General features: G+C 35.8%; 1 protein-coding gene across 7 annotated transcripts in view; it reads right to left on the minus strand.

Moving 5' to 3' along the window:
• The window catches only part of Cnksr2 (connector enhancer of kinase suppressor of Ras 2), a 230,361-nt gene that overhangs the window by 178,608 nt on the left and 34,743 nt on the right, over positions 1 to 17,010 (minus strand). For all 7 annotated transcript variants that reach the window (XM_021187764.2, XM_021187765.2, XM_021187763.2 and 4 more), the window contains exon 2: positions 5,422 to 5,585. In XM_021187764.2, the coding sequence (XP_021043423.1) occupies positions 5,422 to 5,585 (164 nt within the window). The remainder of the gene's footprint in view (positions 1 to 5,421; positions 5,586 to 17,010) is intronic.

Here is a 17,010-nt window from a genome sequence, read left to right on the forward strand (position 1 = left end):
TTACCTCACTCAGGATGATATTCTCCAGATCCATCCATTTGCCTAAGAATTTCATAAATTCATTGTTCTTAATAGCTGAGTAGTACTCCATTGTGTAAATGTACCACAGTTTCTGTATCCATTCCTCTGTTGAGGGACATCGCCATTCTTTCCAGCTTCTGGCTATTATAAATAAGGCTGCTATGCACATAGTGGAGCATGTGCCCTTATTATTACCAGTTGGAACATCTTTTGGGTATATGCCCAGGAGAGGTATTGCTGGATCTTCAGGTAGTACTATGTCCAATTTTCTGAGGAACTGCCAGACTGATTTCTAGAGTGGTTGTACAAGCTTGCAATCCCACCAGCAATGGAGGAGTGTTACCCTTTCTCCACATCCTTGCCAGCATCTGCTGTCACCTGAGTTTTTGATCTTAGCCATTCTGACTGGTGTGAGGTGGAAGCTCAGGGTTGTTCTGATTTGCATTCCCCTGAGCTTCATATCAGTGATGGATGAGGTAACCCAATAGGAGGGTCCCAAGAGCAGGCTAAAGAATCAGAGACACCCTCTCTCCCACAGTTAGGAGCTAGTTTTTATGTCAACTTGAGACAAGTTAGTCATCTGAGAGGAGTAAACATCAATTGAGAAAATGCTTCCATAAGACCTGGGTATATGCAGGGAAGTCTGTAGGGCATTTCATTCATTGGTGATCTATATGGGAAAACCTAGCCCATTGTATGTGGTGCTACCCCTTTGCCAGTGGTCCTGGGTTCTGTTAGAAAGTAGTCTTAGTAAGCCAGTGAAGAACAAGCTAGTAAACAAGACTCCTTCATGGCCTCTGCAGCAGCTCCTTTCCAGGTCTCTGCCTTGTTTGAGTTCCTGCCCTGAATTCTTTCAATGAAAGACAGTGATATGGAAGCAAAACCAAAATAACAACCCTTTCCTCCCTAAGTTACTTTTAGTCAGTGTTTCATCACAGCAATGGAAATTCTAACCAAGATAGATGTTACTGAAAGGATTTCTTTAAGAAAACATAAGCTTGTTCATGAGTTATTCTTAACTTCTTTCTTTGTCCTATTTTATTATGTCTATGTTCATGTATTTGGCTACTAACATGGGCTAGGAACAAGTCATAATTTAGAACTAACACAACACAGTCTAGTCTTAATGGATTAGAACTACATTCACGCAAGTCTTCTATTTTAATTATTTGTATGTGAAATGTTATGGATGAAAGAAATGAAGGAAATCAAGTTGGCTATAGCCACACTAGTGGCAAATTCTCATCTGACAAAAAATTCAACATTATTTCAATTTGAATATACCATATAGCAAGTCCTTAGATTTATAATACTTTTCTTTGTAAATATTGGTGAATTATAAAAGACTTGCTTTAATGAAAAGTTTTAGAAAGTAGATAATTTTGAATAATTTAAGCAATTATGGTTTAAAGAAACAGATCTCATCAACTCCAGACATCGCATTTTTCATACAAAATGCCTATGATATGAAAACTATATGCAAAATGAAACAAAAATAAGTTGTAGCTTGAGAATTATGATTATTATTCATAAACAATTCACTTGTAATTTCCAATAAAATATATTGTCAGAACACAAACTAAGGGCTACAAAAATAAACTACTCATAATTTATTTATGCTCTTAAAATTTTAGATAATATTTATGATTTATTTAAGAATGATACAGCTTGGAAGAATTAATGAGCCTCCAAATCATAAATATCTTACTTCTTTTTGGAAGAACATTGTATATGTACTATATATGTACTATATATGACATATATGAATATTTTTCAAGAATAGAAAAATGACTAAACCCTTGCTTTCTCTTTTTAGCAGCTACAATAATTATTCTCCTTATGGACTATACAGGCTGGTTTTGTGTGTCAACTTGAAACAAGCGAGAGTTATCACAGAGAAAGGAGCCCCCCCTTGAGGAAATGCCTCTATGAGATCCAGCTGTAAGGCATTTTCTCAATTAGTGATCAAGAGGGGAGGTCCCCCCCCCAAAAAAAAAGCAAAAAAGAGGGGAGGGCCCATTGAGGGTGGTGCCATCCCTGGGCTGGTCATCCTGGGTTCTATAAGAAAGCANNCCGAGCAAGCCAGGGGAAGCAAGCCAGTAAGTAACATCCCTCCATGGCCTCTGCATCAGCTCCTGCTTCCTGACCTGCTTGAGTTCCAGTCCTGACTTCCTTTAGTGATGAACAGCAGTGTGGAAGTGTAAGCTGAATAAACCCTTTCCTCCGCAACTTGCTTCTTGGTCATGATGTTTTGGGCAGGAATACAAATCCTGACTAAGACAGGGACTAACTTTAAAATGAAAGACAAAGCTAGCATAGTATAAAATAAACAAAAGAATTTTTTTTGCCTTCTTTATACTAGGAATAAAAATTTCAAAGTGAAAGGCTATGTAGGCTAGAGAAAAAAGTCAGTTCTGTAGAAGTTTTTTATTAGATATTTTTCTTTATTTACATTTCAAATGTTATCCCCTTTCCTGGTTTCCCCTCCAACCCCCCCCCATTTCATTCCCCCTCCCCCTACTCACCAACCTACCCACTCCTGCTTCCCTGTCCTCTCATTCTCAAATACTGGGGCATCAAGCCTTTTCAGGACCAAGGGCCTCTTCATTGATGTCCAACAAGGCCATCCTCTGCTACAAACGCAGCTGGAGCTATGGGTCCCTCCATGTGTACTCTTTGGTTGGTGGTTTAGTCCCTGTAAGCTCTGGGGGAATCTGGTTGGTTCTTATTGTTGTTCTTCCTGTGGGGTTGCAAACCCATTCAGCTCCTTCGGTCCTTTCTCTAGCTTCTCTATTGGGGACCTTGTGCTCAGTCCAATGGTTGGCTGAGAGCATCCACTTCTGTATTTGTGAGGCACTGGCAGAGCTTCTCAGGAGACAGTCATTTCAGACTCCTTTCAGCATGCACTTCTTGGCATCCACAATAGTGTCTGGGTTTGGTGACTGTTTGGGATGGATCCCCAGATGAGGCAGTTTTATTCAGTAAGATTCGATGCCTTGTAAGTACTAACTATTGCACAGAAAATTAAAGAAAATACTACTAATTAGACAAGAGTATCTTCCTCTCAAGAGCCAACTAGACTACCATAGAAACAAATTAAAATTTATTTGACAGAATATGTATGTGACCTTTCTTCTTAACATATACTATCATATAATACAAAGCAAACCAATGTTTTCATTTTCCCATGTACACTTCATGTTTTTTCATGCTTGTCTTCACATGAAATTTCTCCTTCCCAAATAACATTCCTTTTAAAAAAGGTGCACTATACTAGATAATTTTTAATTTAAAAAATTGGTTTTTATTTTATGTGATGTGTATGGATATGTTGCCTGCATGTATTTCTGTGTACCAAATAAAAACAATTCCTGCAGAAGTCAGAAGAAGGTGTCAGACCCCCCTGCATCTTTATATAAAGTTCAACCTGTGAAACACTAAATTATAAATACTGTAAAATGTGGCAAACAGAGACTCAGAGACTGCTAGATCAACAACCCTCTACAAGCTAGCTCTACTTCAACAGCAACTTCAGGGAGACTACTGTGCTAAAACACTGGGCCCTTCCTTTCCATTACTATGGTCTCTTGATTCAGGTATTAACTGCTTCAACCTGATTTGGATAGAGTGTGAGTCCATATTCTGGTCTGAATCAATCCATCATTCAATCAATCAATCTCTCTCTCTCTCTCTCTCTCTCTCTCTCTCTCTCTCTCTCTCTCTCTCCAACCCCCGTATACTTTATTTTATCTATGTATAGTACCATTCTTTTACTCCGTCTACACACTAAACACATATTCATCTTCCACTAGTCTGATTATGCAATATTCACCCCCATAGCTTAATTAAAAGTTATTTTCACTATTGTATTCCCATAATATTTAGCACATATTTTGTATTGTGGTCATTTCAACATTGATTATTTACTTGCCGTTCTCAAATATATTTTACAAGGGCACACAAATTGTCACAGTTAAAAGATTGATAGTATATAAATTGATATTTCTGTTGATCTGTACTTATTTATTTACTTGATTTTATTAATTATCATCTCAATAATAATTACTGTTTGTTGAGGGCATAATGTGTACTAGACACTGAATTAGGTACTATACAAACATAATTCCGTATGTTTCAGGCCACTACAAGGAGGCAGGGTTACTGAGCTTTAAACAAACTATGGCTACAGTATAATGATTTGTTGACAAGTTATCTGTAACTAGTTTGAGATAATATTCAAATTCAGGTTATAAAATTACATACTTTGTCTTTATATCGGTATAACTGTAAGAATTTAAAACCATTCAGGTTAGTTTTACCTTAGTTAATCTGGAAAAAAATCTATAACTATATCTAATATCAGAATGTCTAACATGTTACCATAAGCTTAGAGAATGCTTAGTTTGATATTGATTTTTCTTGTTTTATTATGCATTGTTTGTTAACTAAAGAAAGTGACAATGTAATGTACTGTAGTTTATTTTTACTGATTATGTATGGAAATAAAATCTAAATAATTTTGTTTAAATTTTTTAAAAACAAGATTACTTAATATTTCAAATGTTATATGCAGTGGATTTAACAAGTGACTACATATAATTGCGTATGAAAAGCACCACTGTTAAAACTTCCCTTAGCCAAAAGCTGGCTCTGTCCACTCGTGGCATTGGATGAGCTAGTCAAGGCAGGGCTACAAAGCTTGTCCCAGATGGTGTGGGAGAGCTGATGAGCTGAGCAACTCGGATACCTCCCAGGCCCACACCTAGGACTAGGAGTTATCCCAGCCCAACATCTACCCCATCTATGAACTGCTGGACCATGTGAAAATGCCATTCCTACAGATCCAAAGCTGCAAGATCTCCATGACCCAGGGCAACAACAGGATATCCCAGAGGAGTCCCAGTGAGGATCCAGTATTGACAGTGTAGCAGAAGCCAGAGGCCGCGAACCAGACCACATTTGCTTGCAATACACATTTGCAAGCAAAAAGTGTGGACACACTGTGATATACTACAGCTTCCACAATGAGATTTGTTTCTCAGGCAGGGAGGTTGTAAGTGTGGAGGGTAGGTATAAGGAGATTGTGAGATGAGTGGGTTTGGTGTGTATGATGTAAAATTCACAAAGACACAATAAAAAGTTTTAAGAAAACCCCTAGTTAAGCTCCAACTTTCTTTTTCTCATGGTGAAATGTAGTATTACTATCTGTCTTTTAAGCCTCTTTGTCATTTAGCATGAATGTAATAAATTTGCAGAAGTATACAAACACTATACTTAGTTAAAAATGAGAATTTCTCCACTTATATCTAGTTTATAAAAAAAGACAAGGAAAAAGACAGATAAGTAACCAGTGGAAGAGAGACATGAAATCTCTCCTTTTCAGTCAGTTTCAGTCCTTACCAGTGCACACAGAAGGTCAACTGCCTCCAAGATCAGCTCCTGATGACCAATACGGCTGACTCCCAGATCTTCTAGCTCCTGATGTGTAATGCGTAGCAGCTGGTCTCCACTGATCTTCTCTCTCTCAAAGTTCTTAATATACTGCTGCAGACAGTCATCGAGACCTACACAATAAAATTAGAAAGAACAGAATAGAAATAAACCAATCAATGAACAGTTGGAAAGCAAGCAATAACTCTTACTATGCCACAACCTGATTCCGTTGGGACTTTTCAATCTGCTTGTGGGCTATAGATATATTTTCATTGTTAGGTTCCCATTTTTATTTAATCTTTCCTGATAATTTTTGAAAACATTTATCTATCTTGTAAGTTTTGCTTTCAGAAAAATATTGAGAATAATGAATATAAACAAGTCCCCCTACTTTCAGAGTTATGTACATCAAACCTTTTATTTTACTTTACAACAATTTCAGAGGGAGAGGGCTCCGTTATTCTACATAAGTCTGATGAATCTGTTTTCCTATACTCTGAACTTCTGTCTTCTATCAGTTTAGCACTACTTCAATAATTTCAAAACCAAATACTCTGTTTCAGCCAATTTCTATTCATGGATTCCTTTTGTATTTAAAATTCCACTATCTTAAAGATGTAAGAAAATCTTTGATTTCCTTCATCCTATGTTTTGCGCCATCCTTTTTAAGCCTAAGGGTTTTTCTTCTTTTTAAAGGTGCAATGAATTCCCTATTCCATTATCATTTGGATTTAACTCAAGTTCAGAAGTATATAATCACACTGAATTTCATTTTCTTAAAAATATTTTTTTCAAATTACCCATGGCAATTAATAAGTGACTGTCCAGGCTACAGACTGTGCTAGGTTCAATCATCTATGAAGGAGACTGACACAGATGGCTAATTGGAATAATATGATTTGGTCTCTAGAATTTTAGGTAAGGTCAAGACAATGAAACAATTATTACACACTAGATGGTATTGGTTATATCAAAAAGGGAAATACTATTCCACAACAGACTGCATTTTAGCAAAAATATGAGAGAGTAAAAATAATAAGCAAGAAGAGAAAAAAAGAGAGATGGTTCAGTCATGTATACTGAAACAACCAAGTCCTATAATGAGGATACATAGCCCCAAGTGGAAAAAAAGTTAGTCCTAAAAGCAGTCTCGTTCCCTGACAACATATAATTATCTTTGTTTTGCTGCATCAAGTGAAATAATTTTAGTCCTCACCAATATGCACATAGCCGTGGAAAAAGAAAGAGAAATACTATTGGAAAACCACAAAAGAACTCTTTATTTATTTATTTATTTATTTATTTATTTATTTACTTTTGGTTTTTCGAGACAGGGTTTCTCTGTATAGCCCTGGCTGACCTGGAACTCACTCTGTAGACCAGGCTGGCCTAGAACTCAGAAATCCGCTGCCTGTGCCTCCCAAGTGCTGGGATTAAAGGCATGTGCCACCATGTCCGGCATGAACTCATTATTTAAAGGAAGTTTGACTTATATTAAGGGAATAGCTCATGTTGCTTATGGTTTCTCTTTATGGGTGTTGTTTTCATGGTGGTGAAATAAGACAGCATTGAATGAGCTGAGGAGTCTTCAAAGCTTAAGAGAAGAGAGCAGGAAGTGGATACCTGGAAAAAAAATGGGGCTGTTTGGTTTTCTTTTCTTAAGATGTTGATGCTTGAAAACATATGTCGAAAAGATTCACTTATCTCTAGTGAAACAGAGGGAATAAAAAAAAGAGAAATAGAGGAAATACGGAGACAGTAGGGCAAATGCAGGGAGAATCTGAGTGTAAGAAAGTGAGAGACTCCTACCGAACTAGTTTAAGATTACTGTACCAACGTATATGAAGGGTCATTGGAAATTCTCAAAGCAAAAAGAAATCATGTACACTGGTACTATTCATTACAAATGTATGTTAAGTGCCTTAAGATTCTATACTAAATGTGTGATAGTATCACAAAGAAAAACAGGATTTTTAGATGGCCTAGTTGGCCATCTTGGTAGGAGAGGTCCCTTGGTCTTGCAAACTTTATATTCCCTGGGGAATGCCAGGGTCAAGAAGTGGGAGTGGGTGGGTTGGGGAACAGGGTGGGAGGAGGGTATGGGGGACTTTTGCCATAGCATTTGAAATGTAAATTAAGAAAATGTCTAATAAAAATGTTTTAAAAAAAGAAAAACAGGATTTTTATTTTGAAAATGAAAATGTTCATGTCATCAACAAAGGGAAGATGAGGAAACTATGAGTCACACACAGCCCTGAATGCTAGTGATAGAAAGGTAAATACAGCAGTCCTTAGGAAAGGCTGAGATGGGTATGGAAAATGATTATTATAATTTGATGTATTAAGAAAATTAGTGAAGGAAGCAAAAATATAAATGGATAGGATGTTCTGGGAAAAGAACATGCGGTTAAAGGTATAATGCACCAGATACCTTAAAGATAGCTACAGAAATCTGCATTATGATGACAACAAAGAAAAATAGTTCAAAGAGAACAGATAACAAAGTAGTTAGGAAAGACAAGTAGTAACTCTAACACAGCATCCCATTCACACAAGGAATGAAACTATCCTGTATTTGACAATTAAATCATCGGTGATTTTAGACAAAAGTCTATTAAAACAATAACAAAAAGAAGCCAGACAGTGAGGAGGGATGAGTAGTAACTTAGAAATTAAAAAGCAAAGAGAATATTCTTCTAGGAGATGATATGATATTGGTGATAATGGAGAATAGATAGGAAAGTATCAAATAAGGTCAGGGTACTATTGTTATATCAGTTTTAAAGTTTAAGAAGTTAAAAAGAGCATGGAGAGGAGAGAATGGGGGCAGGACTGTGTGAGGGGAGGACTTGGGGGTGGGGCAGTGATGGGGATGTAAAGTGGATAAATAAATGAATGTAAAATAGAAGAGCAGGATTAAGTAACTCCCTAACTACACACTGTAAGTAACTGACCAGAAAAATCAGGGTGAAAACCGGGTCCCAGAGGATTTGAGGTTGGATCTGCTCTGACTATATCGGACTATAGAAGATAAAAACAAAAACAAAACCGAAATACAAAAGTAGCTTCCACCAATAAATTGGATTACCTTATTGTAAAAGGGCAGCATAACGAGGAGAGAAACTACAGTTATTTATATGAGATAAGATAACATTCACTACCAGAACCATACTTTTTCACGCAGGTAAAAAACAATGCTAGTTAAAACTATCGAAAACTATCGAAGCTAAATTCCATGCTGGCATATTTTCAGCAAATGAGAAAAACGGAAAGGACCTGACAGACACACATTCTAAAGCTGCATTCAAATAAATGGAAAGGAAAACATTGTCCCTAGTCCTTAGACTGAAACCAATACAATACATGCTGGCTTTGCAAACGCTTCTTTATTTCATTCAGTGCCATCATTCAGTTACCCTTCTGCATAAACACAGTTGCTCTCAAACAAGTAACATATAATTCATTTTCACATGCTCTCTCAAGAAAACCAAATATAATAGAAAGAGGACAACTTTTGTCTAGGCCTGTACCCAATTACTCTGTCCTATTTTATTTTAGACAAAGACTATATTTTTTAATAGCTTTCTTTTATTTCCACAGAGCCAATGCTAAGGGATATATATATATATATATATATATATATATATATATATATTCAATTTGTGTGTTCACTGTGTACCAGGCACTAATTTAAGTACTTTACAAATATTTTCTCATTTAATCATTAAAACAAACTTATTGTTTATCACTCTCTTGATTTTCTAAGAAGAAATGGGAAACTCTGGGGCATGCCTAGGATTGTACAGCTTATAAAGGCAAGGTAGAGCCCTAAGGCAAGCTCATTTCCCTGCTTTTACACTGAATTGAGAATGGAGAAAAAGGAAAAACGATTGCTTTCAATCCTCCAGAACAACCATTTTGGTCATACCAGTCATTAATGTCAAAAACATTTCCATTTATAATACTAAAGACCTTGTATTTCTATCAAAAGCGTTAACTGCATCGTTTACAAATGTAAAATTCACTAGGACCAAAAGTTTAAAGTAAATAACAAAAATATGGTTACTCATATAATGGGAGCTAAAATAACAGTGATACAAACTAGCATATAACAGTGAAAAATTCAGATTTATTAAAGCATGCAAAGCAGTATAACCTAGAATGTAATTTGTCTAGAAATTAATGTGAAGGGGATATGATTAAATATAATTTAAAAATATTCAATAGTTAAAAGCAAGTAAATCTCTCATATAAGACTATCTGTTAACAAAAGGATTGGTTATTTTATTTATTTACATTTCAATTGTTATCCTCCTTCCTGGCTTCCCCTCCACAAACTCCCTATATCACACCCTTCTCCTGGTCTATGAGGGTGCTCCCCCTCCCACCCATCCACCCACCCACTCCTGCCTCAGCTTCCTTGCATTCCCCTACTGCTCTGCTCACAAAAGGATTTTTGAAAAGAAATATATATTGTGCTCTCCATATAGTCATAATTCGTTGTCATGTAGAAAAATGTATGTTTATATTTATTTCCTTTAATGCTGCTACAATACATAAGACCATCTGATTCCACATAACAACACATCAATAGAACTTATAATTCCATGGATAAGATAAATGGTAAGGCATGGATTCTATTTGAATCAAACTGTGAAACACTACATGTTTATTTAAGATAATGAAAATTTCAAATAAAAATTCTTATTCCCATGCGTACTTTAAAAGGAAAACATACAATTTTTATAGTGTGACATATAAATCACAGGTAACAAAAGAAAAAACACATAATTTTTACTTCATCAAAATTAGGAACTTTTGTATAGCAAAGGATACAGAAAAAAGAGAACCTACAAAAGGAAAAAACTCTTTGTAAATTATACCTCTAATAAGGCATTAATTTCAGAATATATAAATAATAGTAAACTCAATGACAAAGATGATTAAAATGGACAGATAACTCAGACATTTCTCCAAAGGATATTTACAGATAGCCAGTAACATATGAAAATAATGTGCATCAGAAAAATGGAAATTAAACCACAGTAGCACATTATCCTACACTTCTCAGTTTGGCTATTATCAAAGCAAATGAAAACAAAATTGCTCTGTAGAGTAATGAAATCCTCATGGACTGGTGCAGCCACTGCAGAAAATGGTTTCGGAGGTTCTTCAAACAAAAGAGAATTGGAAAAAGAGCTAGCAATTCAATTCTGGCTATATAGTCAAAACACTGATAGCAGACACCTGAAAAGATAATTGCATCCCTATGTTCTGTAGCAGAATTATTTACAGTTGACAAAAGGAGTATGCAACTCAGGTAAACACAGGTATACAAAAGGGTAAAGAAAATATAGAATGCTAACAAAAAAGTTTCAGTTTAAACACTAAAAGAAAAGGTAAGATTATACATGGTACAATATGGGTGAGAGTACTGAGCAGAACTTTATACTAAGTGAATTTAATAAGATGTTTATGGAAGACAAATATTTATACATATTTGGGTTATTTGGAACAGTAACATTCATAGAAAAAACCACAATGTTGACTGTCATAAGCTGAGGAGACAAAAGAAGAGGAAATTTTATAATGGGTACAAAATTCCAATTCTGCAAATGAAAATAATTTTGAGAATGGATAGTGATGATACTCACAGAAAAACATGAATGTACACTCCTAAGCATGGTTATGACAGTATATTTGGGCCTGGGAATATAGCTCAGTAGTAAACCACTTGGCTAGCATGGATTCCCAGAACTGCTTTATTTGATGTTATATTGTTATATCTATATTTTAAAATATTTTAAAATGAAAAAGTGTAATATATACATATACATATATCATAATAAAACCACAAATGAACCAACACATTAAGTTTGTAAAGCCTAACTTTACTACTTGTCATTGTTAATGTTATTTGGGGAGGTCAAGAGTGGTAGGGAAGTCATGGATGTAAGCTTAGTTTCTTCTGTTGCTGTAATGAAATATACTGACAAAAGCAACTAGAGTGAGAAAGAACTTATTTGATCTCACATTTTCAGGTTATAGCCCATCACTGTGGGAAAGCCACAAAAAGCTGGAGCTCTAGAGAGCTGGTCACATTGTGCCAATAGTCAAGAAGCAAGAGCACTGGGTACACGTATGCTCAGCTTGCCTTCCGCAGTTTGTATCTCAGGGAATGGTCCAGCCCACAGTTAAGATCAGTCTACCCACACCTAATAACCTATTAAGGTAATCTCTCACAAGCATTCTAAAAGGGAAACTTTAATAGAGACAATCCATCACAGGTGTATTTCGAGGACTATCTCCAATGGAATAAGTTAATATATTAAGTGAAAGATCTTATTTTATGTCTCATCACAAATATTATATTTATGTGTCTTATATTTGGATGTTAAATTTTCCTCCCTAAAAGATTCAGGTATTGAAAGTGTGGTCTTGAACTGGTGGCACTATTTTGGGAGAGTCATTGGAATCCTACTTTGGAAAGTTTAAAAGGCAAGGCTTAGCTGGAGGAAACGGGTCACTGGTAGTAAGCATTCTCAGTGGCTTGTTCTCATCTCAGTCATTTCTCTGTCCTTCTTTCTGCCCCCTTTTTATTATAAGGAGGCAGTCTCTGTCACAGGGTCCTGGTGATATCATGTTCTACTTTAGCATGACCTAGAATCGTCTGAGTCACACACTATAGATGGAAACCTCTTAAAAATTTTTTTTTGAAATTTTATGTACAAAGGTATTTTGTCTGCACGTATGTCTGTGTACCACACACTTGCCTGTTGCCCATAGAGGCCAGAAGAGGGGATCATTACCCTGGAACTGGAATTACAGACAGTCTTGAGACACCATGTGGGTGCAGATAATAGAACAGGGGTCCTCTGCAAAAAGAGCAAGTTATCTTAACCAGTGAGCTATCTCCCCATTCCCAGACAGGAACTTCTTAAACTGTAAGCTAAAATTAGTTTGTTTCCTCACTTTAAGTTACTGTGGTCAGGTATTTGATTACATTGATGATAAAACGAATACAATGTCTTCAACAAAAATACAGTTTTACTAAATACAAAGAAACTATTAATGGCAATGGTATTCAAATTCCAGAACATTTTATATTATATGTCAATATGATGTATCCTGTATCTTCGTGTTTCAAAAAATAACCTGACTTATCTTCATAAGACTTAGTATAAATATATGCTAATATCTAAGCAATATTGAGTATAAAGATATTCCAAGATTTATAAAGTATATAAAATGCTATTCAGATGAATTTCAAATAAACAATACTATAAAATATTAACCAGGAATCTCAGATGGCTAAGAAAGAGTATGCTCTCCAGGGAGGACCAGTTCTAGAAAGACACTGAAATCTTACCTTATCTCTATTCGGCATTTCCCCTAAGGTGCTCATTTTTTTCTTTTCAGATTTAAACCACTTTTCTAAATTACTTCCTGCATCTTACATTTTTTACCACATTATCCACTTCTATATGATTCTATATGATTAAACTGCTTGCCTTTCTCCCAGGATACTTATCTTACCACTTTTCCAAGTCCTGATACCAACTTTTAATTATTCATTCAACAACAAATTATTAAGTGCCTATTTGTTAACCAGTAATTGTTCTAGGCAGTATGATTAAGAAGGTAAACAGAATCAGACATGGTCCCTTTTTCCTGGAGCTAATAGTTGATTGAGGGAAAAGCATATGAATCATGGAATCATACAAACAACACTAACAAATCCCCCAAAGATGGGGAAGTCACCATGCTCCAAGAGTGGAGAAAATGAATGGAAAATATGAGAAAATGATGACTAAAGATTATATTCAGACCCATGCTCTGAAAAACTCTCTTTAGCTTCAATATATAGAATAACGATTGGTAGCCATGCTGTATTTTGTTAAAGAGAAGATAATCTATTTGGAAATAATCTTCCAGCTTGCTCTCATATCTGGGTCAGCTATTTCAGCCATATTAACTCTAGTATACATATTTTCTAAATATGTCTTTAAGATATTTGATTCAACAGTACTAATAATCCTTTTTACTATATACCTAGTAGGGTAAGTGAATGAAAAGACCTATAAATAGAATATATTATTCAGAACTATACCCACGTTCTCTTCAATAAGAAATCACAATCAACAGACAGTGTGGTAAATGGTATTAATTTCATTTAAAATTCTACATCTAGAAGTATGTTGATATATAGGTAAATTTTATATTTAGGTTATAGCTAATCATTTTAACTCAGGCACATTAATTCTGAGTGAAATAGATAATCTTGGCATAAAGTAACTGCAGAAACAAATGGTCTCTCATCCATTACTAAACTTAATCTCAGTATATTTTCCATGATCTTTCTTTAACATGAAACAAATCTTATTCATAATTTCAGAGTTTGAAGCCACATTCTCGGCTACACAAACTTCCTATGACAACTGAATGCCAATATTATTACTTTTCAATAATCTCATGGAACAAACAACAAAAAGAAAAGAACCTGTGGTGTCATCATTTTTATGACTACGAAGCAGGTTATAAAATCTAATGGCCAATTTTAATTCTTAGTTAACATATATTTTGTTGCTAATCACTAAACAATCATTTGTTATACTAAACATTAAAACTGAAATGGAGCTATAAATATTTATTTACTAACATCTAAGGATTTATAATTAGAAAAAGAGCCAAATTAATCCCATAGCTATTCCTGGTAGAATGTTTAAAATATAAGTAGTGGAATTCAATTTTATATGTTTTATTTTATGTATTAGAAACAATATGTAATATCAAATAATTAAATTAGTTGCCAGATATTTTAGTCTATTACAGAAATAAGATATTTCGAAAGTCTAACTTCACCTAAAGTTTGTGAAATATCTTTAAAATAATTCTGATTACTCAAAACAATTATTTTTACATTGTTCTCAAATAATATGTGCCTATAAAACATCTGGGCACCTGAGTAAACCAGATTCTTGTTTATTTTGTCTGAGATTTTGCATTTCTATCACACCTTTAATCCTAGCACGTGGGAGGCAGAGGCAGGTGGATTTCTAAGTTTGAGGCCAGCCTGGTCTACAGAGTGAGTTCCAGGACAGCCAGGGCTACACAGAGAAACCCTGTCTCGAAAAAAACAAACAAACGAAAAACAAAAAAAGAAAGAAATAACAATAAATATAAATATAAAAGGTCACTTGACCAAGGCAAAAAGAGAATTGGTTATTTTGGTGGTGGTGGAGACTATGTAATTAAATAGGATAATGATAATAATTAATACATATAAACATAATTAGGCTTATGTTTCTAAGTACCTAGAAATTGTCATATGGGGCTGAAAAATACCATATATATATATATATATATATATATATATATATATATATACACAAAAGAATCAACAAATATTTACTATAAAAGTATAGACTACAAAAACAGTTTTCATGTTATAAGCAGGATAAAACTATGGAGAGAAAAAAGCTACTTCAAACTAATTGTGATTATGCTTACTTGTATAAATCCCTAATTGTATATTTTAAGGACATATATTAAAAGGAAACAAACAAAACCACTAAAAGCCTGAGGAGAAATTCGCCATCCCATATGAAGGATAATTTATCTCATCTTTCCCAAAACTGTTACCATCATAAACACTATGGTGGAAGGTCTTCAAAAACAGAAAATAAGGCACAAATAATACAAATTCATGTTCCTTTTAATCAATCATCTCTGACAAATCTCCCAAAATATGGGTCTTTCAATATTTCCCATAACTCCTCTCTCCTCAGTAAAGTTCTCTTTTATTATATCAGCATTCTATTACAATCACTGTCCACTGGAGAACCAAATTTGAAAGATGTCATTAGAAATGACTGCTTTCCTCAGAGATCTGGGAACCTTATAGAAGGAGGAGGAAAGATAGCAGGAGTCAGAGGGGATGGAGACCAGCATCAGAGCATGACCCACTGAATCAACTAAACTGGTCTCACATGAGCTCACAGAGACTAAAACGGCAAGCACAGTGCCTTCATGGGTCTGCACCATGTCCTTTGGATATATGTTCTGGCTGTTTGCTTGGTATTTTCGTAGGTCTTCTAACAGTGGGACCTGGTATATTTCTGATTCTTTTGCCTGCTCTTTGGACTCTTTTCTTCCTATTTGGTTGTCTTGTCCCTACTCAATGTGAGGGCTTTTGCCTTGTGTTATTGTATCTTATTTTGTCATGTTTGGTTATTGTCTCTTGGAGGCCTGCTCTTTTCTGAAGAGGAAATGGGGTTGGGGGAGTGGATCATGGGAAGAGGGGAGGTGAGGAGGAGCTGGGAAGAATGGAAGGAGAAGAAACTATGATCAGAAATAGACATTACTGCTTTCCTTCCATTCCCTCTGGACTCCAAATTCTTTCCAATGGGTAAGAATAATAATTGTCTGATAATAAGAAAGGAAAGAAGAAACAGTTTTAAGAAGATACATAGAGGAACTGGAGAGATGGCCCAGTGGTTAAGAGCACTAGCTGCTCTTCCAGAGGTCCTGAGTTCAATTGTCAGCAACCACATGGTAGGTAGCTTACAAAGATCTATAATGAGTTCTGATGCCCTCTTCTGGCATACAGGTGAACATGCAGATAGAGAACTCATATACATAAAATAAATAAATATATTTTTTTAAAAAAAAAGAAGGTACATATAGTTGAGGGGATGGGTCCCGAGTCTGCTGGACTCCTATGGGGTACCAGCTGCTGTGATTATTTGGGAGAGTCCCTTACCTGTTGCCCTGGGTGCAGCAGATCAGAAACTCCAGTAGAAAGACAGGGAAAGTGGAGGGATGGGGTTGCCATCCCACAGTCAAAACCTCTGACCCAGAATTGTTCCTGTCTAAAAGAACTGCAGGGACAAAAATGGAGAAGAGACTGAGGGAAAGGAGGTCCAGTGACAGGCCCAAATTGGGATACATCTCAACAGGAGGTGCCAAGGCCAGACACGGTTACTGATGCCATGGTGTGCTTACAGGCAGGAGCCTAGCATGGCTGTCCTCTAAGAGGCCAAACAAGCAGCTGAGACAGATGCAGATACTTACACCCAACCAATGGACAGAAGCTGGGGACCCATATGTTTGAATTAGGGGAAGGACTGAAGAAGCTGAGGAGGAGGGCAACCTCATAGGAAGACCAGCTCTGAGTATGAGGCCAGTCTGGTCTACAGAGTGAGTTCCAGGACAGCCAGCGCTACACAGAGAAACCCTGTCTCGAAAAAAAAAAAAAAAAAAAAGAAAAAAAAGGAAGACCAGCAGTCTCAACTAATTTAGACATTTAGACTCCTAGAGATCTCTCAGACACCGAGCCACCAACCAGGCAGCATACATGAGCTGGACACATTTACAGCAGAGGACTCCTGGTCTGGCCCCAGTGGGAAAAGACACGCCTAACAATACAGATGAAATGGCAGTACATTTTGCTAATACTGTGCTATAGAAACAACCTAACTGATCACTGCTTCCCACAGAGGAAACACTGCCTCTTCAGCCACAAGTTGACCTCTGTAAAATGTTTCTTTTTCTTTT

Source organism: Mus pahari, chromosome X, assembly GCF_900095145.1.
Source record: "Mus pahari chromosome X, PAHARI_EIJ_v1.1, whole genome shotgun sequence".
Taxonomy (NCBI): domain Eukaryota; kingdom Metazoa; phylum Chordata; class Mammalia; order Rodentia; family Muridae; genus Mus; species Mus pahari.